At 42.2% G+C, this 24,952-nt stretch overlaps 1 protein-coding gene across 1 annotated transcript; it reads left to right on the top strand.

Moving 5' to 3' along the window:
* The first annotated feature begins 315 nt into the window (after positions 1-315).
* PLEK (pleckstrin) lies at positions 316-21,274 on the top strand. The gene is made up of 11 exons (XM_013961856.2): positions 316-504; positions 1,247-1,390; positions 2,929-3,089; positions 6,749-6,904; positions 10,602-10,783; positions 11,964-12,055; positions 12,825-13,009; positions 14,121-14,225; positions 17,389-17,472; positions 18,632-18,701; positions 19,441-21,274. Exons 3-11 carry the CDS (start codon positions 3,042-3,044, stop codon positions 19,578-19,580), a joined length of 1,062 nt encoding a protein of 353 aa, XP_013817310.1. The 5' UTR covers positions 316-504; positions 1,247-1,390; positions 2,929-3,041; the 3' UTR covers positions 19,581-21,274.
* The last annotated feature ends 3,678 nt before the right edge of the window (positions 21,275-24,952 follow it).

Below are 24,952 nucleotides of genomic sequence, written 5' to 3'. Positions count from 1 at the left end.
GATTTGCTGGAGTGATGTGTATTTCTGGAGAACCTGTGTGCTCCATTATCAGATGGAGTGGGCTTATGGCACTTAAAGCACAGCAAACAGTTAAAGAACAGCAGTGTGAGGGCTAGTACTGGGAGCAGTGGGGTTAATGTAACAAGCTGAGCAATTGCATACGACTTCCTTGCAGGTGATGCATTTATTTGTCTGGATAGTTTGAGCTTTGGATATAAAGGCCCATCAGTCTCTCAGCTGGATCCCCTGCTCAAATCAATATAGTTGATCACTTCTTTTTGTTGTTTTTTTTTTTGTTAATGCTTGCAGGAGCAGGCCCTGATGTGGCAGAAAACAAAATTTTGTGAAGAAGTAAAGCAGCAAGATCTCCCTTGCAAGAACAGATCACTTGCCAATAAACTGAGCTAAGATGTTCAGTTCTGTTGCTGGTTGTGCTGTTACAGCAAATGTTTGTAACCCAGCATCAAACACCTTACCTACTTTGGACAGAAATGGGGGAAACAGGTGAAGTTTTACAGCAGGTTTTCATGATGCGGGTTACTTTCTCTTTTTGCCAGATTAAAGCTCTGTCCTCCCCTGTCTGGACAGCTGGAAGAAATACAGCCCTTCCTCTCTCCTTTGTGCCTGGTGCTGCTCTTCAAAAATAGCTGCACAAAGACGTGCATCAGCAGTCCAGCCTGTCCCTTGCACCCCACCATGGCCACTGTATGGTTAAATACCATCTTGCTCCACATGAACAATTTAACTGATCAGCACATTTTGGCCTGGGGGAAGATGAAGTGCTGGTTTCCACGTGATGATGGGTGATAAATGAAAACAAGCCTCACTGTTAAAAGAAAAGGATTGTTCCAGTGACTTATATCAGATTAGCAAAAGAACAAGTGAGCTTTGAGGGTGAAGTATAAACAACATAGAGAAAAGAAATGTTATAAATGTTATAAAAATAGTTGCTTCCAGCTAATGTTGGATGATGGTAATTTTATGCTTTGAATTGCAGTGAATTGCTTAAGTAACTACTAGTAAATTGTGGAGTTATTGGCTTGGTGCCACTGTATCTATAATTGCATTTCACACATCTCTAGGGGCTTTTCATGCAGGTAAATGAGAGACTGAGTTTTCTTTGCACAGTGTGCTGTCAGCATCCTTTTCTGTTGGTATTAAACCACTTTTTAATGTAAGGTCACATGGATGTCCTGTGGAAGAGGAACTGTTCCTGGACACTTCTTATCATCAATTTATCATGCAGGGCCTGTAATCCTGACTCAGCACAGACACTGAACCACTGGGAGCCAGAGAGCAGAGCTGAGCTTCCTCCCACTGAGGGGAAAACCTGTGCAAAGGCTGCCTGCAGAGAGGAAAATGCTGGCAGATTCTTCTCTCTTAGTTCCCTGTAAGTTCTTCCAGCAGGGGAGAGGGTCTCTTTTCCTCAGACTTGAGGGGCAGCAAGTAGGGACAGAAGGAGAAGCTAACTGAGAGCCGGTTCTTGGTCTCTAATGCTCACCCCAAGCTCTGTAGCATTATGATTTCAAGGCAGCTAGTAAGAGGATAGTTTGGCTTCCAGAAATATGAAAGACATTTAATTTGAGTTGTCTTTGTCAATGAGCTGCATTTCTTGGTTATCTGTCCAGTCAGAGCAAAAATAGTGTAGCTTTTCCCAAAGGTGGAACCACCGGAATGAAAGGAAAGAGAAGGAAATAATCCACCTTCTTAGAGCAGAAGGAATTATTTGGCAAAAAAGACGTTATACAAGAAGAATCTACAAGCTTTGGAGGACATCAAGCATCATTTTAAGGCTTACATGAGCTGAAGGGAGCCATCCTGGAAACAACTCAAAGAAATTTGAATCTATATCATCTAAAAACTCAGGAATGCATCTTAAATTCATTCCATATCCTGGAGCTGATAGTCAGATTCATTACCGCAAATGTGAAACAAAGCTTTTAACAAAGCTTTTGATCAGTGTTTAGTGCTCAGCTTTGTTTGTTTTCCAAAGAGCATGAAGCTTTTACAAGCTATATATAAGTTTCTGTTTTTCCGCCCCTGATGTCAGGTATATCCGGGGTGTCAGGTACGCCGGGGTGAAAGACCTTTGCAAATGGCAGAGGGGACAGACAGAGTAACTCTGGGTGCAGCTCTGATCTGAGTGAGGCCGGCTCTAAAGGTGATTCTGAGTCTTCTGCTTGTGAGGTTACTTTGCCCTTGGCAATGCAGCAGCCTCCTTATTCCCACCCGTGTGTCACCACCCTTCCTCCTGTATTGGAAAAAGGGAGTGTGGCTCTGGTATATATCTACTGAAAAATGCTGTTTTCTACCAATCTCTTACCAAATATAGCCAAATAAGCTATATAAGTGTAACAAGTAAAAGATGCTCATGGAAAGTCGCATGCTGTGGTGCTTTGTGTAATGTTAGGGTCAAATACATATGTGCATACTAACGTCCATGGAACATCTCAGCATCAAACTCCAAAACTCGATCAAGTCTGATAAACAGATTGCTTCTGATATCAGCAGAGGGCGCATCATTGATGCAGCAGGGGCCCTCCTGCTCTCTGTTGAACACCACGTGCACTGGCAGTGAAGCTTCAAAGACGGGTTGAAGTGATACAGGGACAAAGCTGGTGAGCTGGAAAGGTGTCCATGAGACCTTTTGGGCTTGCATCAAGCAGCAGCATGAAGCACCACCCTCTTCGTTGTTTTGCTAGAGCTCTTGTGTTTGTGGAGTGGGCCTGAATTCTTGGCATTGGGCCTTTAAAATTCTTAATTTCCCAGAGTTCTGTAGCCGAGGCTGGCAGTATTTGATGCAGTTGGGGTTTTATAGAGCTCTTGCCTGTTGTGTCAGAGAGACAACCTATAAATAAACATGTGTTTCTGCGTTTCCCTATCTCTCACTGTAAGAGGAAACAAACAGGCTTGTTTTCATGTGATTAGAAGGCAGAGGAACTTGTGAAAGTGACACAGCTGTACTGTAAAAGCACCAGCCCACAGACTTTGCTGCCAGAAGAGCCACCTCTGCTAGACCTGAGAGCAGGATTGCCTGAGCCATGGAGCGAGAACCAATGCGAATAAGGGAGGGCTACTTGGTTAAGAAGGTAAGTGGGCAGTTTTGATCACAGTGGAAGAGCAAGCTGACTGAACATGCTGGGGAAATGTAGGGAAACATACTTTGGTTTCAGTTATTAGAAAACATCATTTTTCCAAAAAAAAAAAAAAAAGGGGACAAATGAGAACAATTCCCTGAGGACTAAAATGATATAGTGTTAGTGATAATAGAGGCACCTGCTAGCAGTTATATCCTGTTAAAATATTGTAAGGTTTATTTTTGCACATATCCCAGATGCACCTTTGGGTGAAAAGATTTTTTTTTTTTTTTGGTAAGAAACCCAAGGCCTTTATTGGAAGCTTGGCAAAACAGGTAACAGCTTGAAGTGGCCATAGCCTACCCTGTAGCACCTAGTCACTGACTTACAGCCAGGAAGGTTTGTGGGACCAAAGAGGTCAGATCACCTTGACCTAGAGACAGAATGTGGGGCCACAGATGCTTCTGCTTTTTGGGAAGACGGCCACTGCCCCTCTGCTCTGGAGTCTTTTGTGGTGGAGTCCGCAGCATTAGGTTATGACTTTTATTTAAGTCCTTAGAGCAGTTTGGCTTACAGCAGTCTGAATAAACAGTGCCAATCCCAGAGCAAGAGAGGAGCTCTGTGCTGTGAAGTCTCTGCTTGCCAAAACTGGAGCTTCACCCATGAGAAAAGCAGGCTGGATGGGTCTCCTAATCTGGGACCAGTGTTGCAGAGAGGCCTCTCCTTGCTTATATTTTCACTGCCGTTGCAAGGAAGTAAGCGCATAAAGCAATCTCAAAGCTGCACTTAGGCTGTCATGAGGAGAGAGAGCGCGCCAAATTCACACGCAGCAGAATGCAGACCTGTAGCTCCCGTGGCCTAGTATACAGTGTAAAAGGCTCATGATCCCTATTCCCCCACAGCAGGGGTATGGTTGGAAACTTAGATGCTGGGACAAACTTAGGTTGTGTGCCTAGCTGGATATCCCAAGGAAGAGATACAAACAGATGTCCCCATTTCAGTCTCTTCCGTTCCTATGGGCGCTGAGTCCCCAAGAAGTCTGTGCGTGGGTACTGCTAGTGGAGAGTCAGTACTGGGCACTGTCACGACAGCCAGAGGGAAGTGGAAATTGTGCCCCCTTTGCTGGAACGGTCTCAGAGATGGCTCTGTCCTTGTAGAAGTGAGCTTACACTGGTGGTGAGGAGCAGCACTGTGCTAGAGGGAGGGCCGGTGGGCAAAAGGAGCAGAAGATACAAATCGGATTGGTATCACCTCTTTAATATACCAGTGAGGCTGTTGTGAATGCACAACCAGAACTTCCAGCTAGGATGGATGTATTCCTGGTTAACCTTACATGCTAATTAGGTACTCTCCTATTCTTCTTTATTTGTAAAGTGAAACTAAGGGTCAGATCGCCCAAAGGAGTGATCCATGCAGCCACAACTGTCTTTGCAGAATGTGAAGGCCGTTTTTCACAAGCTTTCTCTTCTTGTTATTTACATCAGGCTAGGAGCATGCTTGGGGGCCAGTGCTTTAGCTGGCATGAAGTGACCTGTGTAAATGTGGGTCAGACTTCAGTGTTGATTTATGTCAGCTCAAGTCTCTGTTTGTGTGTTTTGCGGGCCCTGTGTCTTCTTTCAAGCAAACGTAGGAAATAGCTCATTTTTTAATCACATAGTGCTGCAGATGTTAAAAAAGAAGTCCTACCAAGGGGAAGTGTTTTTATAGTGGCTAATGATTTCAGAGAGCTATTCAGGAAACACCCATCTTATTTGCAGTCCTTGGACTAAGTAAAATAATTTGCTTTTTAGTTCAGGAAAATAAAATCCAGGTTTATTCTTGCTTGTCTTTCTCGAGCTGTTTCAGGCAAGAAGAATATGACTGTGTTTGGGCTTGCTGATGGTGTGAATCTGAGACTGCCAGTCTCACCCTGCTTTGCAGTGCCTTTTGTTGGCAGAGAGTGTCTGATCTTCAGGAAGTACTGGACTTGTCTGTTTATGAGCAGAAGTACTGTGAGCCATGGTAGCCCAGTGAATAAAAGGAAATTACAGTGGTTCTTGTCTTGGCTCACCATCTTAATTGATTTCCTAGCAGAAAATCAACCAGCGGGCAGTTTGGGCTCTCCAAAAATGCTGAATTCTTATGACTTAGTTTAAAAAAAACCAGCAGCCCACACATGGTATCCTGATAAGGGTCTTTTTTTAGTTCCCAGTTTAGATGGATTTCCAGAGAGCCCCCAGCATGAAGGTTTTCCTTTGGAAGGTAGCATTCATTTGTGGGACAACCTCTGATTCCAGCAAGGGCTGCAGAAGGTGGAGCAGGTCCCACTCTTAGCAAGTTCCCTGCCAACACTTTTCCTTCTCCATTCTGTAATTAAACGTTAGGTCTGATTCAAGAGTGCAAGAGGCCTTTTTTGGAAGGTAGGGCAGGAAAAAGGATGTGACAGATGAAGGCTTCATTTGAAAAAAAAAAGACTCAGAGTGTGTTACCTCCACAGAAATATAAAATGCAAATGAGACTGTACTCTGCAGAGCTCTCGGGCTTAGCAAATCAAAACACGCCACTTGCACAGCACGAAGGTGGTTGCCTTGCTTCTGTCTGCAGCTTCAGCACTGCTCAGCCCCTGTGCTCTGAGGAAGACAAGGATGCTGTGGAGGGAGTTAGAGGAGGAGGGGATAAGTTGAGGTCTGTCTTTGTGCCAGACAGAGCAAGGAAAGCCAGTATTTTCAAAGGATGGCCCACAGATTCCAAGTGCTTTTTTATAGCTCTTCAGAACTGTTGATGTTCAGTATATCTAGAAGTTCATCTAACTGGGCAGCAAGTCACTGGGGTATCTGGAATCTGTGGCCACTTTTGAAGCTGGCTAGGGGACAGGACCAAGGAGTGCATCTAGCCAGAGTGCAACAGACTGTCATAGTAATCTAGCACTTAGTCATGCTCACCACCAAGAAACAGGCAGTTCCTCTTTGAAGCCCTGACGGTTTTTCCATGTGTTTCGATATATGCAGGATCTAGCCCTGGTTGTATTTTTGCATTTCTCACATCTAACATCTGGTTTTAGGAATGGGAAGCAAAAGCTTTAAAAGATGAAATGAATCTTAGTTTCTCACCCTCCACCTGGAGATCTGCAGTCTCAGAACTATTCATTACTCGTACAGTTCATTTTCATGTTGTCTAGAAATCCTGAGCTGTGTTCTCTTAACAGACAGCCAGGCCTCAGGAGCTTACTGTATTGTAGCATCAAGTCCTAAACACAGCATAGGATGCCCAAAGTTAATGAGACAGCTCTAATGTGCCAGTTCACATCTGAAAGTTTTGAGGATTGGTTATGATATTGCCACTATGTCATCTTAAAGATAGTAGTTGAGACAAACTGACACTGAAAATAAACACCTGCTGGTGCAGACAATGCAGTTGTGGAAAAACTTGTGGTTGGGACAACCGGAAGGGAAAAATAATGATGGTCACAAAAATAACAGCAATGCATTTTAACTTCATGATGAGATTGGTGTGGTTATGATATGTACCCCTCCTTGAGACAATAAATATAGTTTTTATTTTTTTTTATTTATTTATCATTTATTTATTAATAAATAGTCAGTCAGACACTGCCTAGAAGGTCAGATCTTCAGTGGATATAATGTGAACAGTGTTTTATTGGACTTAATGTACACTGTGATTTATTGATACAGGGCAGTATGTTTAATACTTGGAAGCCAATGTGGGTTGTGCTCTTAGAAGATGGAATTGAATTCTACAAGCGGAAGGCTGACAACAGCCCCAAAGGGATGGTCCCACTAAAAGGAAGCTCTATTAACAGCCCATGCCAAGATTTTGGCAAAAGAATGGTAAGTACTTTCTTTTATAAAAATGGTTGACAGTATACTTATACTGATGGAGGCACTGAAGGGGCACAAGGCTGGTGGTTACAGATTCCTTACATTTTTTCTGGCTGTGACTCTGACTAGTCGTAGAAGCTAACAAGCAGGCTTGGACCTGTATAGTGTTTAAGGGTGTGAGAAAAAGTCAGGATATTTGAAGAGGAGTGATTCAGAAAGAGATTTTTTTGATCTCTGAATCTGTCGGAGAATAGAGCTGTACTGTATTGTTATGGGGACACTTTGCGGCTGAACGGGGCAGCTCCATTTATTAAGTATCAATCCAGTTGCTAATAGCCACAAAACGAAAGTTTGGGAACCTTTATTTCACAAGGAGTGGAAACATTTAATTATTGTCAAAGAGAAATGATGAGCTTGCTCGGACAGGAGGGAGATAAATGCTGTGCTATGAATGCCCAAGTGAAGCAGTGATTTCAAACTGTTCTATTACGATTTGGTAACTGCCCAACCGCGTATACTTGATATTCATGTAATCTGTATTAATCGCGCATTATGTTTGACTTCCTCTTTTGCAAACCATGAATAATAAAGGTAAAACATACTTATGTCTAATGAGCATAGCATGGGGCAGGAGCATTAAATAACCAAATAAAGGGTCAGAAATCAAATATATAGATCTGCAGACATTTGGATCTAGTTCTGCTGATTTGAAGCTGTGTTCCTAGATAGGCTCAATTAGCGCAGGTCTCCTTACTCTACACGTGAGATGTAACTCATGGTGGGGATAGCACTGTGTTCAAGAGCTTCATAGATCCCACTGTATAATACTAGAAATCAAGCTTTCCTCACAAAGCATTTACTTCCAGACAGATGATTCTTTTTTTTATCTCCCACAGGGGCACTTGAAACTTAGCTCAAATCAATATTGGTCTGTACTGGTTCCTTGGAAATGTCAGTACCACCATGTTTAACAATAATAAAAAGATAGTTCACCAGCATATGTGTATTCTATAAAATAGGCAGAAAGGTCCGAAGTGTTCAATGTCTGCTGAACTCAGAGTGAGAGAGATTCCCACTTGCCCAAAGGGTTGCTTGGGGATTTACTGGTTTGCAGAGGATATAATGCAGTGAGTCTGGAGCAAAGGGTGACTGAAGCCTATGAGGAGCTTTCTGTTGACTTCAATGAGTTTTAGATTATGCCTTCTGGGCTAGCATATAAAAGTCATGTGCCGTGTTCACTAACAGAAGGAAATACAGTTCCTGGTTATGTGTTTCACTGACGTAGCAAATGAAGTTTTTGATCAGTTTTCCCTCATTTTTTGCCTGGTCAAAGTTTCATTTCAGTCACTGAGGCCTTTTCTGAGCAAGAACAAAGGAAAAAGGAAGGATCTCAAATCTGGGGACAGTGCACCTAAAATGTCTTTTTAATAAATAAGATCTGATGCAGAGTTTGTTGAAGTTGATGGAAGTGATCCTAACTACATCAGCAGGTACTGGAGCAGGCCCTCCTTACTGACACAGTAAGGTCCTTCTGCAAGTCCATTGTTCAGCAGCCATGGAGGGGTATTTTCTCTTAAAATTTGCACTGTTCAAGCAGTCAAATATCAGAGAGCAATACTATAACATGCTCATTCATATGAGTAGTGCTGTCATTGGGACTGCTGAATTCAAGCCTCTGCATTCCATCCTGAGTTCTAGTCGATTACATGCTAAAACATAGAGTTCTGCTTTCTCTGGGAATTATTCTGGTTCCTATTGGTTCTCGCACGTTCACTTCCTATGGCTAAAAATGAAAGTATATTTTTAGGACAGGAGTTCTGAAGGTTGAGAAGTGGGATGATTCTAGTTAGGTCAGTTTTAAGTCTAGTCTCACTCGTCTGGAGTAGTGAATACCGAACCATGAGCAGACTTTTATATCCGATTATATTTCAGCTTTTTAAATCAGATTGTATCCCTGCATCAAGGCCTAGCTGAAACCAATAATTTATGTACAAGGTACATCACCAACACACTTCAGTTTTAAAATCAATTGCCAAAAGGCAGGTGCTGAGGTGAAAGGGAAAAGGAAGCAGTCTTTGATTTGTTAAACAGAGGTGTAGCTGACTGTACGTTTTGAGGTTTTATTTCAACATCCATTCACTGCTGTTCACTATTCTTGGTCTGAAGTTCGATCATTGCTTAATGTGATGTTCTAGAATTTGAAACTCAACCTCTTCACCAATTTCAGAGGATGCTTGAATATCTAGCTTAGAGATCTAAGTTTTCTGATAGGTAAAGGTGGGAGAAAAAAGCTTTTCTAGTCTCTTCTGTGTACTGGAAACAAAAAGGCTTCTCTAACATTTCAGTGTTCATTGCTTCTCATCTCCTCCATTCAGAGAACCCTGATTGTCCCCTTGGTAAAAGCCTGCTTTCGTGCTTTGTTTCATTCCGGCGTTGCAGAGTGTTAGCATGACTCTTGGCTGTTCGGATTTGTAGAGATCTGCCTGGTTACTTTAAACATGCAGCGTTCACTGAAGGTGGGTGTTGCTGGAAACCAACATTGTCAGAAAAGAATCAGTTACTTTTTTGTTTGAAAAGGATTTTTGAGTATCCAGTGCTTTGCTTTTCCTTCCACTGAAGACAGTGGGACTTCTGCACAATTTCAGGGTGTCAGAATTTGTTTACCATTGGCAATGATCTGAAAGATTCATTTTTCGGAAGCTCAGAATTATACCATTTACAAAAGCAGGCTTCAGTAGACTTGTTGACAGTGTTTTGGTTTCATTGCTGGAGATTCGTTGTGCTTTGCCCTCTGATGACAGTCTCTACTTGCCCTCACAAAGCCATGCTATCTGCCTTCTGATTAGCCTGCCATTTTTAGTTAGATGCCCACTAAATATGAGAGTCACAATCTGTTGTATTTATTCTAATACAATTATGGAACAAATTACAATTCCACTTACGGGGAACCGTATTTTAGAGGAAATGGAAACCCTCTTGATTGAGTAAATAAATCCAGATTTTTCATCCAGAAGATCACTGGATGAAAAACAGATCAAACAATCTGAAGTTTGTATGTTTTTTTTTTTTCAGGTTGGTGGGTTTTTTTCTGCCTAAAAAGATTCTACCTTCTAAAGATCTCTTCTCCCCTTTTTAGCAACACAGTATTTCCATCATTGTCATTGTGTTTTGATAGGCAGTGATCATAAGGTGTAGCTAAGGTTTGACTATACCATCTCCCCACCAAACCCTTAAAGGTGTGCTAGGCTGCAACTTTGTTCAGCTCCTCTCCAGTACGACTGTGTCCTTTTCTCACCCAGTATATCTGTAGCTGAGCAGCATGATGTAGGTTTTTTTTCGACTTGAGACTGATCACGCCTCTATATTAAGACAAGCTTACACCCACTGTAAGCCTGCAGGGGCTGGGCACTTCAGTCTTTCAGCTGTGTTGAACTTCACAGCAAAAGTTAAAATCAACAGCTATGTCAGTGCCGCTCACCTTGACTGTACTGACAACATCAGGAGTGTTCAGTGGGAAATAATAAAAGGAGTCAGTTACGAGTTCATATTTTTCTTCAGAGGTTTTTTTGGTGTTAACTGTGGGTCTAAGACATTTTCCATAACCCCTCAGGCACAGATAGGCTGTATACATAGTGATGAAACTAGAGTAATCATGCTTATCTGGCTACAAAAAAGTAACTTTAAAAAACATCATTTATCATTCCAGTTTGTCTTCAAGCTCACTGCGGCCAAGCAGCAGGACCATTTCTTCCAAGCTGCCTACCTAGAGGAGAGAGATGCCTGGGTACGGGATATCAAGAAAGCTATTCAGTGCATAGATGGAGGCCAGAGATTTGCTAGAAAATCCACAAGAAAGTCTATCAGACTGCCTGAAACAATCAACCTGAGGTTTGTTCTCATATGGAAGACATATCTGTCCATGTTACCTATCCAGTTTCCCTCAGAGTCCTTTCTGCATGACTAACAGTTTCAGGGAACAAAACGTGGTAGAAATGAGCTAGCAATCAGAACCGGGAAGATCATTTTTGAACACGTTTTTTTTTAATCAAAACATGCTTATTTGTCAAAGGATTTTGCTGATGAGGAGGTTTCTGAGCACACTGCAGTACAAAAGGAGACCTTAAGCAAAATTATAATTCTTTCAGGAGAGGCATTTTTATACAACTGTGTCTTGCAAAAATATTTCAGACCTGTTGTTTGTTCTCCAGACAGATGTTGCTGTTACCAATTATTTTTGGATGGGAAGGGAGAGAGGGGTCTGCCAGAGAACTTGGAGCTGGCAAAAGGAGAAGAGATAAAGGGCACACACAGGAAGCCATCTGCTTGTCTCTGTTTATAAAGTTAAAGACAACATATTTTTTGCCTCTGAGGAGTAAATACTAGGGTACAAATGAATCTGCAGTGCTCCTGGGAGAGCTGTAAAACTGCATAGGGCCAAGTTCCAACTAAATCGACTTCACTGGTTTCAGCAGAGAATCACCCTGACTGAATACTAATCCAAAGGACTTGGCCTGTGGCATTTAGTGTTTGGCCTGCTTGTCGCTTCAGAGCCCCAAGGAATTAGAGTTTTGAGCAAGTGGAAAGTAGGTGGGAGGAAGGAAATCAGACCAGGAGTAACTGAGGTTACTCAGGGCCTCTGAAAGCGTGGAGACTTTGGAGGTGTCATGGTCACAGGTCTCCTGCTCTGCTGAGGACCTTAGGGGGAACATAGGAAGTCAGTGAGCTCCCGTATCAGCACTGGGGTTGTGGGGCCCCGCAAAGGAGCCTGCAGCTGTTCCTCTGTTTGCACTACAGTCACCGCAAATTGTTCTAGTCTCAAAGTGGGGCGGGGTGAGCCCCGGCCTTTGTGTACTTACCCCTCTGCTCCTGCAGCCGCGGTAGGCATGTGGTGAGGCCTCAAGGCTTTGCACAGCCTACTTTACAGGAGATTAAGCTAAGCTGTGCTGTAGCTCTGCAGAGATCATGATGCCAGCAAAATATGAGGACCCCAGTGAATGAGGGCTATATTGTACCAATTGGCTAAAGCTTTCTGTTTTCTAACAGTTCCTGTGGTTCTTTTTATGCACAGTGCTTTGTACCTTTCAATGAAAGATCCTGAAAAGGGAATAAAGGAGTTAAAGCTGGAAAAAGATAAAAAAGTGTTCAACCACTGCTTTACAGGTAAGGAGATCTTGTTCCCCATTTTCACACAGCAAAAGGAGCGGAGGACCAAGAGGGTAAAGATAGATCAAAATAGCTCTAAACTTTGTAGAGCACGGAGAAGTCTGAGAAGAAAAGCTGGCAGAAGTTTTCTTGATCAACATAGAAGATGCTCAAAGGATGAAACTTGAAAAGCTGTTCAGATATGGCCATGGTAGGCTAGAGAGGAGGGCAGGGATTGTACCCTGCTCTGAAAAAGAGCCAGTGCCAGAAAGATTGAAATAAGTCTTTGTAGAAAATTAGATAAAACACTTGGCTCCAGCAGAATTACTCCACTCTGAATTCTTGATCAGTAAACTGTCACACTGTAATGCCTGTCCTGTTCCAAGTCAAATCTGGGGTGCTGAGGTCAAAATTCACCATTTCTAAGGCACCGTGTCAGTAGCATAGTAGCTCAGAAGACTGCCTTCTCCAGGCTTGGCTGTCTGTAGTGCTTCCTCATTCGCTACCACTGAGGCTTCCCAGCTCAGCCCTGCATCCCCTTCCAGCTCTCTTCTCCCTGAGGTACAGTGTTCAAGAGTTCTCCTGGCCCCCTCCCATTACTCACATTGGCTGTACCTCACTGGATGATCCAGGTACCTCTCCGTATTAGCTCTCTGTGTTGTCCCTAAGAATATCTTTCAGCAGATTGATGAATAGATGGAGTAGGTTTGTTGCCTGTGTATTGTTAGCCTTCTTCATGTCTGTCTTGGTTTGTGGCTAATATTCTTGCTTATTCCCTTGTAACCAGGCACCTCTGTGATTGACTGGCTAGTATCTAGCAACTCCATCCGAAATCGCAAAGAAGGCCTTATGCTTGCCTCTTCCCTCTTGAATGAAGGCTACCTACAGCCTGCAGGGGATACATCCAAGGCTGCTGCAGAGGGACTGTCAGACACCCCCTTCTTAGATCTCACCGATGCCTATTATTATTTTGTGAGTGTTGTATTCTGGTTTTCTGTTGTACCAGACTGGAAGATGCTCAGCTTTCTCAGGCTTATATTGGGTTTCTTAAGTCTTGGAGGTAGGATTGTACAGAAATAGAGAGATTCATGTTAGTTGCCTTTCTCTATGTGACATCCAGAATGAACTTGCTCAGTTTAATGTTTGTAAGCAGTAAGTTTTCCTGGGACCCTTTGTAAGTGTGATCTGAGGGCTGAGGTCAAGCTGGGTTCTTTCTAACTTAGACTTTGTTCTCAGGAATTTCAGCAGTGACCAGAAATTAGCCACCATTTCCACTGATGATTCAACAGCCAGGGAAGGGAGTAATTCATTACCATGTGATTTCTTGAAGTGACACAAGCTGCAGACTCATTTTTGTGTGTGAAGCCATCAGATCTGACTCAGCACACACAGACACAGGCTTGCCTGTGAGCAAACAGGCAAACTTATTTTTTTAATGTCCCCAGCCAGACCACTCGTCCTGTGTAACTTACCCAGCCTTTTCAGTTTAGTACTTCATACTCTGTGCTTTGATTAGAAGAACTCGCAATATGACAATCACGGTCAAATACTCTTTTAAAGATGTTTGGCTTATGAACTTAGGCTAACAAAGATTAATTCCTTCTGCCAAATAAGGATATTTAAATATTCGATTCTGTTTATATTTACCATGTAGTCATTTGACTTCAGCAAAATGAATCTCCCATCATTTCATTTATTTTCCTAGAATATCTATGTGGTAAGGAGACCTTACCTGGGCAGAAATGGAAGCATAGACACTGCTGGCTAAGGCAGCCTTGGCCATCAGAATTTCTTATTACCTGGACATGTGGTAGTCCACGTGCAGTCTGCTTGCTTTCAGCTTAATTTCCAGTTTGAGTCAGTACAAATGAGACCCATGGTGTGTAGTCCCACCTTGTACTGAAATGCTTCCATGGTGACTTGGAGAGCAACTCAGCTTCACTGGGAAATTTTCCAGTGAAAGGCTTGATTTTTGGCTGGCGAAAAACAGGGTTGGAGGGGAGCCAAAGAAAGGTCATATTATACATATACATACACATACACCAGTTGTTTGACTTCTGAAATCTCTCTTGTGGTTGTGCAGCCAGACAGTGGGTTTTTCTGCGAGGGGAATTCTAGCGATGATGATGTGGTCCTGAAAGAAGAATTCAGAGGCATAGTGGTCAAACAAGGATGTTTACTGAAACAGGTCAGTATTTCATATGTTCCATTCTGTCACTGGAATGATACTGCATGAATACAGGATAATTTTTGTACATCTCCACACTTGCCAGGTTTAATCTTTGTCGCCCCTCCCTTTACAAAGAACCATTTTCGTAGCAAGATGGCAGCACTTTTGTCCGACTTTGCAAGGTTTATTGCTCCTACTACAAAATATTAAGATAGTTTATAATTTTAACTAGACAAGAAAGAATGCTTAAGCAGAAGATGTGACAAACAGTTGGAACTGAACGCAGGTAAAAAGGCTCCCCATGCAGTGTCCCTCTGGACATGAAACTATATTCAGATACCAGCTTTCACAGGCTTTTTCAGCATACCTGGAAAAATAAGTCCTCTCAGTCACTAATGTTTGATCCTTTCCCATCTGTAGCGGAAAGAAAATAACTGTGTGCCTTCCTTTCCAGCTAAACTTTAAACCATATGGTGAACCTCAATATAAGATCCTTACTTTCTAAGACCTTTTCAATCAGATATTAGCAAAGCAAAAGCAGGACTAGGATTCTTCAGTTATTTTAACAGGATGGAACAGGAAAACAGAAAAGCCAACAGGATAAGGTTATTAAGTACTGTGATATTAGATCAGACACAGTTTTTAAATTTGCAGCCCTGTCTGGGAGTGGTGAGGCATATGCTGAGCTCTGATGAATACCCAGGTTTCTCTCAGAGGATGAATCACCCCTTGATGTGATGTGATCACCCAGTTGTGTAGTAGAGCAAGCCAAAACCATGCACTGGGGTGTTGTTCAGTGTATTCGCAATAGGAAGAGTGACCAGCATTGCTCAGACTGGCCCACTTGGATCATAATTCACTTGAGCATTGAAGCAAAAGAGATGTAAAACAGCTATAGCACCGAGCTCTTCTGCTGCAGGTTGGCAGGTAGTGCCAACTACCAGGTACAACACTGTGTCTCTAAATATCACCACTCCCCTTTCAGAGAATGACTTATGACTTCTGTCAGATTATGCTGAAGCAGTTTAAGTATTAATCCAGCTGTTCATCTTGCCTCTCTGCTGGATGATACTATCCCCATGGCAGAATCAATAGAACAGGCTGCATGTCTGCTCTTCTCAGTTCCTCTGAGGGCCTGGAGTATTAAATTGATGATACCTGCAACTTTTAGGCTGGGTTGGGAACAGTGGTAATTTAGCCAAGGGCCATAGTCACCAGAAGTGGCTGGAGGCAGAAGATGTTTAAATCACCTCAGCATGATCTTTAATGTCCCTAGGATGAATCACTAGGTCAAATGGGCTGGAGCCGTAGGACCTGTTGCAGGACTTCCTTCAAGTGTTGTGAAGGTGCAGATACCAGAGCACATAGATGTCATTGCGATATGTGATGGGTGCTGTTAAAATATTTGTAGTACTGCTAGCTGAAGAGAGATAGTGGGTGCTCTACTGCTTCTTCTTTGAACACTCTCTTAGCCCCTTTTCAGGGGAACCGAGAGGAACAACACCTTTTATTATGGGTTCTTTTGTGCTCCTGTTAGCTCACATAGGAGCCGGTGCTTTGGAATGGATATCTACTTCCTCTTGAAGTCTGGTGCCTTGAATGATACCAGGAAATATCTGTTGGGAGCATAAGTAATTTTTGGTGCTGCTCACTTGTATTTCTCTTGCACAACCATGTTACTCAAAAGCAATGGAAGAAGTTAGATATGAGTCTTTCTGCTAACACTTACCCTGTCACGTTCATCTCTGCCTAATTAGTAAGAACTCCCTTGCAAACAGCAGCAGTTAATTGAGAAACTAATATTTTGAAATGCTGAGAGGAAATGATGCACAACAGCCTTCCACCAGTGTTAGTCTGGATATGGGCACCCTCGGTGAACTGTGGACCGTTGCTTGAAAGTGTCACTGCTTCTTCTGAGAATGCCTGTTTTCAAGACTGAAATGATGGCTGGGGAAAATCCAGAACTGTTGTGAAGTGCTGTGAACCAGTTCCCGGGGTTACCTTGATGTGAGTGCCACAAAATGAGTACAGATGGGTCAAGCTTACCTGGTCACAGGATCTGGATCCCTTGATTGTCTCACAGTCTGTCTTTCCTGCAGCTTCTGTGGTTACTCATCAGGCTCAGGATGTGAATGGCAGGATGTGCATATGCACTGGAGGAGGCATTTCCCAGCTTCCAGGAAAAAGGGCAGGACTAGATGAGCTGGACGTAGTCCATGGGTGTTTGGGGTCCACAAGTCCAGCATGAGTCCACGAGGTCACCAGCTGTGACCCATGCTGAGCTATAGGTTATCTCCAAGAGCTAGAGAGTACTTAAGGATCAACACTGGTTGGAGCTGGTGGACTAAAGGCCAAGGCGGCTTTTGATAATGCGATTTAGGTGCCTACACAGCTTAGAGTTAAATCCATATGCAGACTTTGTGCTTGGTGTGCTGTGCCTGACTTCTTTCTAGGTGGCATCCTCACCTGTGTGGGAGGCACTCAGGGACCAGGCACAGTGCAGTGCTCAGGGTGATGCCCCAGGAGGGCTGGATGCCTGAGAATGGCATTACTGGAAGGTAGCAGGTTGGTGGGAAAGCTTCTTAAACCAGCCAGTAAGAGATGCTGAGGGGAATGGTTAGGATCTGAACCCTGCTGCTAAAAGCAATGAGGCATCTACTTCCGTATCGGGAGGTGGTGTTATTTCTGCTTGATCTTCTGAGCCATCAACCCTCTCCAGCAGTTCTGTGCTTGAGCCAGTTCAGGCTTTTTTTTCTGTTTGTTTACAGTGGGAGAGGGGCCTTCAGATCACTGTTGCCAATAGTCCAAATTACCTACCTGCAAGATATTTCACAGCCATGTTTTGTGGCAAGCATTTAAGCCCAAGTCTCACAGATCTTATACGAGTGTCATAACTACCAAGCTATGAGATGTTTTTAGGAGAATCTTCCATGTTGAAGCTGTTCCACTTTGTACAAAAAATAAAAGAGAAATGAATTTGATAGCCCAGTTTTTTGGGCAATAAGGTGGGATGCAGAAAGGCCAGATTCAAGTCCCTACTCCACTGAACATTTGTTCAAAATACTCATCTTTTTCCCTTCTGTATTTGCATGCTCTCTTGTATGTGTGTGGGGGTATGTGCTGGCTGTAAGCACATGTAAGCAAAGCAGTTCATGACGTTCCTGTTTTTGAATTTTCCTAGGGACATCGGAGGAAAAACTGGAAAGTGAGAAAGTTTGTTTTGAGAGAGGACCCTGCATATCTTCACTACTATGATCCTGCTGGAGTAAGAAACATTTGGTCGACTTTTGTTTATTTCTCTGTTTATTTTTTCTAAAACCTTTTCCTTGTAGAAATGTCTGAATGGAGTATTTGCTTGAGAATGTCTGATGGGGGAGGCCAAGTGGGACTATTTGTGCTCACATTGCCTGGCAGCTCTCTGGAAAAGCGGAGAGAAGGATGGTTTCTGCTGCTGCCAAGTCAGTGTGGGAAGTGCCATTGAGAGCTGGGAAACAGGCAGCACTGAACTGTGCTCTCACCTCTTCTTTGTGATTAATTAAAATAAAGGTACTCTCATTTGATTAAAATTAACAAGGTTAGAAGAGCAAATTAAAACAATGCAGTCATTTTGCAGTTTATAACTGAAGTATTTTCTGTGTCAGGCTGAGTCATGGTGTTCCATTTCTTGTGTTAATATAATGGGCCAAACTCTGCCCTGAGAAATGCATTGCCGTGAGCAAAGCCTGCCCCACAAAAGCTGGCATTCAGGCAGGCTCAGGCCACAGGATTTAGTTTGTCCTGCATTGCTGCAGGAGCAGTGCCGTTGTGTTGTGAGTTAGAGGTGCTTTAGGCCATGCCTGTCCCCCTTGACAGAGGCAGCCTAGACACACTGGAGAATCAGCACTGAGGAGTTTGACCTCTCCATTCCCAGCATGCTTTTCCCACTCTGGTCTTCCCCTATGAAAGGGCTGAGACGTGTCAACGCACAGAGATTGCTTGCTTCAGGCTTATGCTAGCAAAAATGCTTTTTTACTTGTTCTTTGGCTGTCACAGTCCTGAGGCGTGCAAGAAGGCCAAATTGTAAATAGGGGCATAATTGCTTCTGCTGCTTGATAAAGGCATTTCTAAGATCTACTTTTCTTTCTGCTTATCTACCCTTTCTATTCACTGATGAAATCAAAACAGAGCTTATATTCCTCTTGCACATTTGCTCAGGAGATACAAAATATTCCACAGACCCTGAATTCCAATAAAAATTCTCTGTTCACATACAGGTCTTCCCCCTCCACCCCATGTCCCACACAGTCTGAGGATCCCCTGTTTTTCAGAGATGACATGTTCGGTTGTTAAATATTCTTGTTTCTGTTATGGGGTTGTAGTCAGATGTTGATATGTGATCAGTTTTGGAAATGTTGTATTTCATTTTGATTTCCTGTCCCCCCTAGGGAGAAGATCCACTAGGAGCAATTCACTTGAGGGGCTGCGTGGTCACAGCAGTGGAAGATATGCCAGACTGTAAGAAACCATGTTTAAAGAGCTGTGTGATGTGTTTTAGTGCATTCTTTCTGTCTGTGTGAAATCATAAGTGGTTTGAGTCAAAAGCAATCTATTTGCAATGATTTAATAATTATTCTAGTAACTAGGCTCTCTGCTGCAGTCTTAATTACTGGAGAAGGATACTGTGATAAAGATAGAAGGTTAGAGATGGTTATGAATTGTTACTCTATACATTCTGTCCCCTGCTAAAACTATCTGTTGTGGCAACAACAATGCTTAGCCACTGCTGTAAGGAATAAGGACATCCATTCCATGCATTTTCCTCTCTGCGAGAGATACTGACTGCCATACTCAGCAAGAAAGTCTGGCATTTCAACACCTGTGTAGGCTGTGCTGAAAGGTGTGAAAAGAGCTAGAGACTTCTATGTGAAGTGAGCTTAAATGTCTTTTCTCTGCAGCTTGCAAGGCACTGCTGGGTTCGAAGAATATGACCTGTTTGCAGGGTTGCAGATGATTCCATGATTGGGGATCAGTTGAACAGAGCCTCTTGAAAGTGGAACATGCAGAATTAATATATATTTTTTTCTCCATGAGAAAGACAGATCTCAGGGGCTTGATGTTGCAAACCGTTTGCAAAGGCATGATCAGGCACAGCTGTAGAAAGCCAGGAAATCCCTTTATGGCATGTAAAGATAGAAACATTGTAAATACAAGACTTCATTCTCTCTTAACTGACTTCCTTATTTCTTCCCTGTAGCCAAGAAGTATGATCTTGACAATAACCTATTTGAAATCATCACAGCAAGTGAAATCCACTATTACTTGCAAGCAGCCTCATCTGCAGAACGTACAGAGTGGATCAAAGCAATTCAGGCAGTTGCTAGAGCTGGGAAATGAAGATGATCTGCCAGCAAAAAGATAGACAACCCAAATCCATTACTCCAAGCAAAACAGGAATTTTAGCATTTCACTGAAGGAAAGTAATATCATCCAGAAAGGCCTCCTAAGGCTTGTGGGTTGCGGGGGGGTACATTTTAATTCTGTAGTGGGCACTAACAAACTAACATACCTGCTACTTTTTAATGGGTATATTTTGCTAAAATGTAGCATAGAATGTGCCTTATTACTGTGTGCTTCTTTATAATAATCAGACTACCTTGGGAAGCCTGCCTTATGCCTCTCCCTGTTCTCACTGCTGATAGTGAGAATTTCATCATTAACAGGGGACCTAATCATGTCAATGACTGTACGGGACTCAGCTGGTCACCTACCATTCAGCGTATGTTGTGTTTTAGTGTTTTCAGATTAATTCAAAGACTTTCCAAGACAAAGACCTTACACTTTCTTCTTCACTAGCCAGTGATCTCTCTACTGCTATGTTCACCTAGACAAGTAGTGCCATAAATTTAAGGAAAAAAATGAATCCACTTGGAAATCCAATCCGCTCCTTTGTAATGACACTTCAGTGTTAAGGAAAGGAAGAATTCTGACAAATACAGAAACACTGTGCTCAAAGCAAGTACAACTTAGTGACAGCAGTATGAGTTTCCACACAGGACTCTCCACCCATGGTACTCGAAGCATGAAGCAATCTCAGTTCCTCTTCTGTATCTACCTGATTTTGACCTTTGCTAAATTTTTCTACGTGAATCTGTGCTGGCACCATTGTTTCACTTAATTTGGGTCTCCAAACCAGTTGCTAATGTGTCACGTACTCCAACTTGACTCATATCTGAGTTAAGAATCTTGCAGGAGAAGGGCAAGGATCGATGGATTAATTGAACTATTGAATGGGGTGTTTTTATTTTGGGTTTTTTTTTTTTCCTACAGCAACATACACAATGCTTGATTCTGTGCCTTAATTATATAAGAGAAACCTTGTGCTTTTTATAACTGGAATAAACATTACCATTTGACAGGGTCAGTTTACCTGATCAATCCTTTTTTTTTTTTTTTTTTGACTGTATGTATCAAACTTCAAAGGCTTTAAGCTTTAAGCAAGAGTTGAAAGTCAAAGTAGAGTCAGATTCTGTGTTAGCCCACTCCTGCTGCAGACTATTGTTTCTGATTGTAAGTAAATTTCAAAACTTTTAAAATTTGGTTCTTAGATCTAATAAGGTACCTTATCCTTCAGAATTCTTATTCAGGTCAGTCTAAAAATAAACCTGGAGATAAAACTTATGTTCACTTCTGCATCACTATATCTCTATTCAGAAACTGCATGTACACCACAGAAATAAGCTAGGAGAAGAGAATCAGACATTGCTGCTACTTTGACCCAAGGCAGTCTCCGTGGTGTTCAGGGAGCACCTCCCACTGATTCATCAAACCTGTCTTCTCATGCAAAATCTTTTTGGTAACTTTGGTAATTTAGCTGTATGAATAACTTTGCCATTAAATGGTCTGTGCCTTGGTCTGCTGGACCATCCTGCCTGGGCTTCATCTGAGTTTCAACGTGAAAACATAATTTGAGTGATCCTCTGCATGCATTTGAGTCGATAAGGTTATCAGCACAACAAAGAGAGCTAGAAATACATGATAGATCCCTCTGTGGGCCTATTGCCTATGAAGAACCCAAAATAAAACTTTTCTTTTTCCACTGGGAGGAGAAAGGAAATGGATTTGCCATTTCCAGTTCACAGAGCCAGCAAACAGTTCATATGGAACAGGTCTGAAGAGATCTGAGCTAATATGCCTGAAGGTCCTTTGCCTAACACCCTCTAGCAATATTACCGTAATACAGGTGCTCTTCTTTCTTGCCTAGGGAACTCCCAGCAAGTGTATTCATGTCACAGTGATATAATTTCACTTTGGTCCCAAATACCTGCCCATGAACAGGCAGCCTTGTTCTGCACCCCCATGCAGAGCCCCACTGACTTTGGTGAGCCTCTTTATGGATGTAGGCACCAGTTAGTGCACTGTGATGAGATCTGGACCTCAAGAAATTTTATTAACACAAAAAAGAAACTCCTAGGACCTTAAATTAGTGTCACAGCTCCAGTTGCCCTTTATACTCTGTTTCTACCTCACCTGCATCCCTAATTACTTTGTTTATGGAGATAATAGACAATTGTGCCTCTGCTTTTTTTTTTTTTCTCCTTCCCAAAATACTTGCTTGGCGTTGCAGGCCTTGGCATATTTATGATCTTAGTGGTGGAGCACAGTGAATATTGGCCATGTGATTAACCCAGCAGCGTCTCTGTTATTCTAAATGAAGCAGATGATTTTTGGTTAAGAAACATGGCATTCTTGTCCCTAGGGCTGAATCTGGGAAAGTCTCTTTAAGTGTGGTAGCCTGCAACATTCATGAACAAAATAAACACGAACATGAAGTAAAGATGTACAGTCTTGTTCTTTAATAAGTTGGGTTTCATCCTGGAAATAACAGAAAACACAGCCCTGCAGAGGCAGAAAGCTGGCAGGGACAAACTATTCGTGGTCATGTCCATTTAAGATATCCTGAGGAAATCAGCTTCTAACAGGCATTTCCTGTACCTCATGCAAGCTGACAGGATCACTGAAGCCCAGTCCGTCACTCTGAGAAAGGAAGTCTCATGGCGAAGAGATACACTGTTTGTTCAGCCCTGTTTTCTTGATAACTGTTTTGTGGTTGTTGTTCATTTTTGCTTCAGAGCTCACTAACCAAAAAATATTCTATAGCACAGGAAAATGAAAAAACAGAAACTCACCCCAGCTTAGCGAAGGGGGGAAGCAACTGCCAATTTTTAGTAAAACTAATGATTTGTATCTGTCTTTGACCTTGTCATTTTTCCCTGAACCCACTCAGGGGTACAGCTGTCCGCACATGAATGGTATTTTATCTGGGTAGGTGATGCTAGTCAGTGTATTTGTGAAGGAGCTCTGGTGCCTGTACCAGGTTATGAGAGTATGATCTCTAACCTCATAGATGGTTCTTTTGAAGGTCTATCACAAGGGTTTGTAGGCGTCTCTCTGTTTCTTGGAGGAAATAGGATGAATGGAAGGGTATGTGTGATGCCACTTTACCCACATCTCCTGCCATATATGCTCTTATTCAGCCTGAAACTGGTACTGGAAGTGATTCCAAACTACTCTTCCTTTCAGTCAGGATCTCACACATTTCGTGACATCAGTAGAGTAATTTCATATTATTTCTAGCTCCAGATTCCAAGGTGAATATGATCTGGTCTATTTTCAGAACAGGACTGACAAGAAAAAAATGAATTTCTGCAAGGCCCAGCCTTTCTGTTTTTTGCATGAGGGTTCACAATGAAGAGTATACCTCCCTCTCTGATAAGCTGTTCAGGAGGGACTTCAGGAGGGATGAATTGGGGACCAGTGTTATTACCAGGTTTTTTGAAACTCAGTTTCCTTTCTCTGTGCTTTTGGATGTCTAAATAGGTGTCTAAATGCCACCAGTAGTTCAACCTTAAGAATCGTGCATGAAACACTGGAACTGAGTTGGGAAAGGAACTCAGAAGAAAGCAACTGGAGTTAAGGCAAGGTGATGAGGGCTAGTGTAATAGACCTCTATCTGTGACAGAAACAGAGGGCTAGCTTTACTTCAGTAAAGTTTCCACAGATACCAAATATATCTTGTCCAAGGGCAACAAAACAGCTACAAGTGTATCATAGGTTATGAGGTCAGTCTAGTTGTTCAGAAAGTGTGCAAGAGATGCGTCATGCATACTGAATACTAGAACAAAAGGAGAGATAGCAAGCCCAGTACAAAGAACTACTAATCAAAACAGAAAAACAGAAGTGTAGACCTTCGTGTACCATGCTTCCTCCATTTGTTTTCAGCCTCTTATTGTTTAAATCAAACTTCTTCTACACACTCAGCAAATACTAAATCAACATTAATTCCTTTTCTACTTCCAACATGACTTAATCTTTTGTCTTAGACTAAGGGACAGTAAATGAAACTATTAAGGATGAGAACTATATTTATACTGTACAATTATTGTATGATATCATCTACTATAAAGATCCTCTTACATTAGTATTTGACTTGCCACATCTTAAATCCAGCAGTTTTCTCTCCCCTGGAATACTGACAGAGTGCTTGCTACAGTCAGATTTTCAGGCATGCTTATTAACCATGCACTCATCAAAATGCACATGCACATGGTTTAAAACAAAATGAAACAAAGCAAACCACACACATACACTGAAAAAATCCATGAGTGCCACAGCATAACAAGCTATCAGCCACAGGTGTTACTTCTTGTCATCCATTAAGGCCCCCCAGGTGGAAGTGGTTCTGTCTTAATGTGTTTCTAGCAATGGTTTGCAAGTCCATTTTGCTCTTCTTCTGCTGTGGGCCTTTTTCCTTCTGGGGTAAGGCTAATAGTGTTTTTTGTTGTTAAATGTTGTTATTTTTGTGCTGCTTTTTGCAGTATTTTGTCTTTGCTTTCCCTTTCAAAGAATAACCAGCAGAAAGTGTTAAAGGCCTACTGAAAATGTTTTCTAATAGCATGACAATTGTTTGTTGAGGCAACTTTAATTAAAATTTGTTCATATGATTTGAAAAGGAAGAGAGAAAAAGCAGTTAAGGCTTCTGAGGTATGATCTAGTTTGTTCTGTTGAATCTTTTTCTACATGACGCTTTTGTTTGTACTTGTGCTTGCAATATTGCAGGTAATGCTTTGATGTGGTGGTATTGTTTCTGATTTTGTTTTAAATGTTGCTTTAATCAAATGTCAAACAACAATTTTTTTTCCCCTTAATCCTTTCTCAAATTCTTCAGAAGCTTTTAGAGGTTGTTTTAAACCTAACTGATTTGCTTCACAGGGGACTGAATAAGCTCTTTGTAACGTGCCTCCATTTGTCCTGAGTTTCAGGCTTGAGTAGCACCAAAACTAAGAATCCTGAAAACTCCCCTTAGAAATCCTTTTTGGTACTGGGGTGTTAGCCAGAAATATTTTAGTGGTTTTTTGGGGGGGGTGTTGTTTGTTTGTTTTTTAAAAAAGCTTGTTCTTTTTGAAACCACAGGAAAATATAGGAGTAAACTTTAAAAAGCAAAGTGGGTAGATATAAGTCCTCTGCTGGTTGTTGGAAGTTGGTGTTTCCATGGGTGCCTTCAGTTTGTGGTCCTGAGAAGTACACGTTTTGTTTGTGAACTGTGGGCTTTGCACTGACGTACAGGGCTTTGACAACAGTCAGTGTGAACTTCTGGGTGTAATAGAAGACTTGAAGCTGGACTCCTAACTTCTCTCTCTTATGTGGCTTTTCTGCTGGCTAACAGGGGCGTGCGTGCTCTAGTCCTTTCTTCTCATAAGCCAGCTGTC

Source organism: Apteryx mantelli, chromosome 3 (genome assembly GCF_036417845.1).
Source record: "Apteryx mantelli isolate bAptMan1 chromosome 3, bAptMan1.hap1, whole genome shotgun sequence".
Lineage (NCBI taxonomy): Eukaryota > Metazoa > Chordata > Aves > Apterygiformes > Apterygidae > Apteryx > Apteryx mantelli.
This window is presented reverse-complemented; position numbering and strand designations above follow the sequence as displayed.

Coding starts and splice junctions, on each gene's coding strand:
- PLEK (XM_013961856.2), top strand. CDS start 3,042: ATGGAGCGAGAACCAATGCGAATAAGGGAGGGCTACTTGGTTAAGAAG. Junction 3,090..6,748: donor AGGGCTACTTGGTTAAGAAG/GTAAGTGGGCAG, acceptor TTATTGATACAG/GGCAGTATGTTTAATACTTG. Junction 13,010..14,120: donor CCGATGCCTATTATTATTTT/GTGAGTGTTGTA, acceptor GTGGTTGTGCAG/CCAGACAGTGGGTTTTTCTG.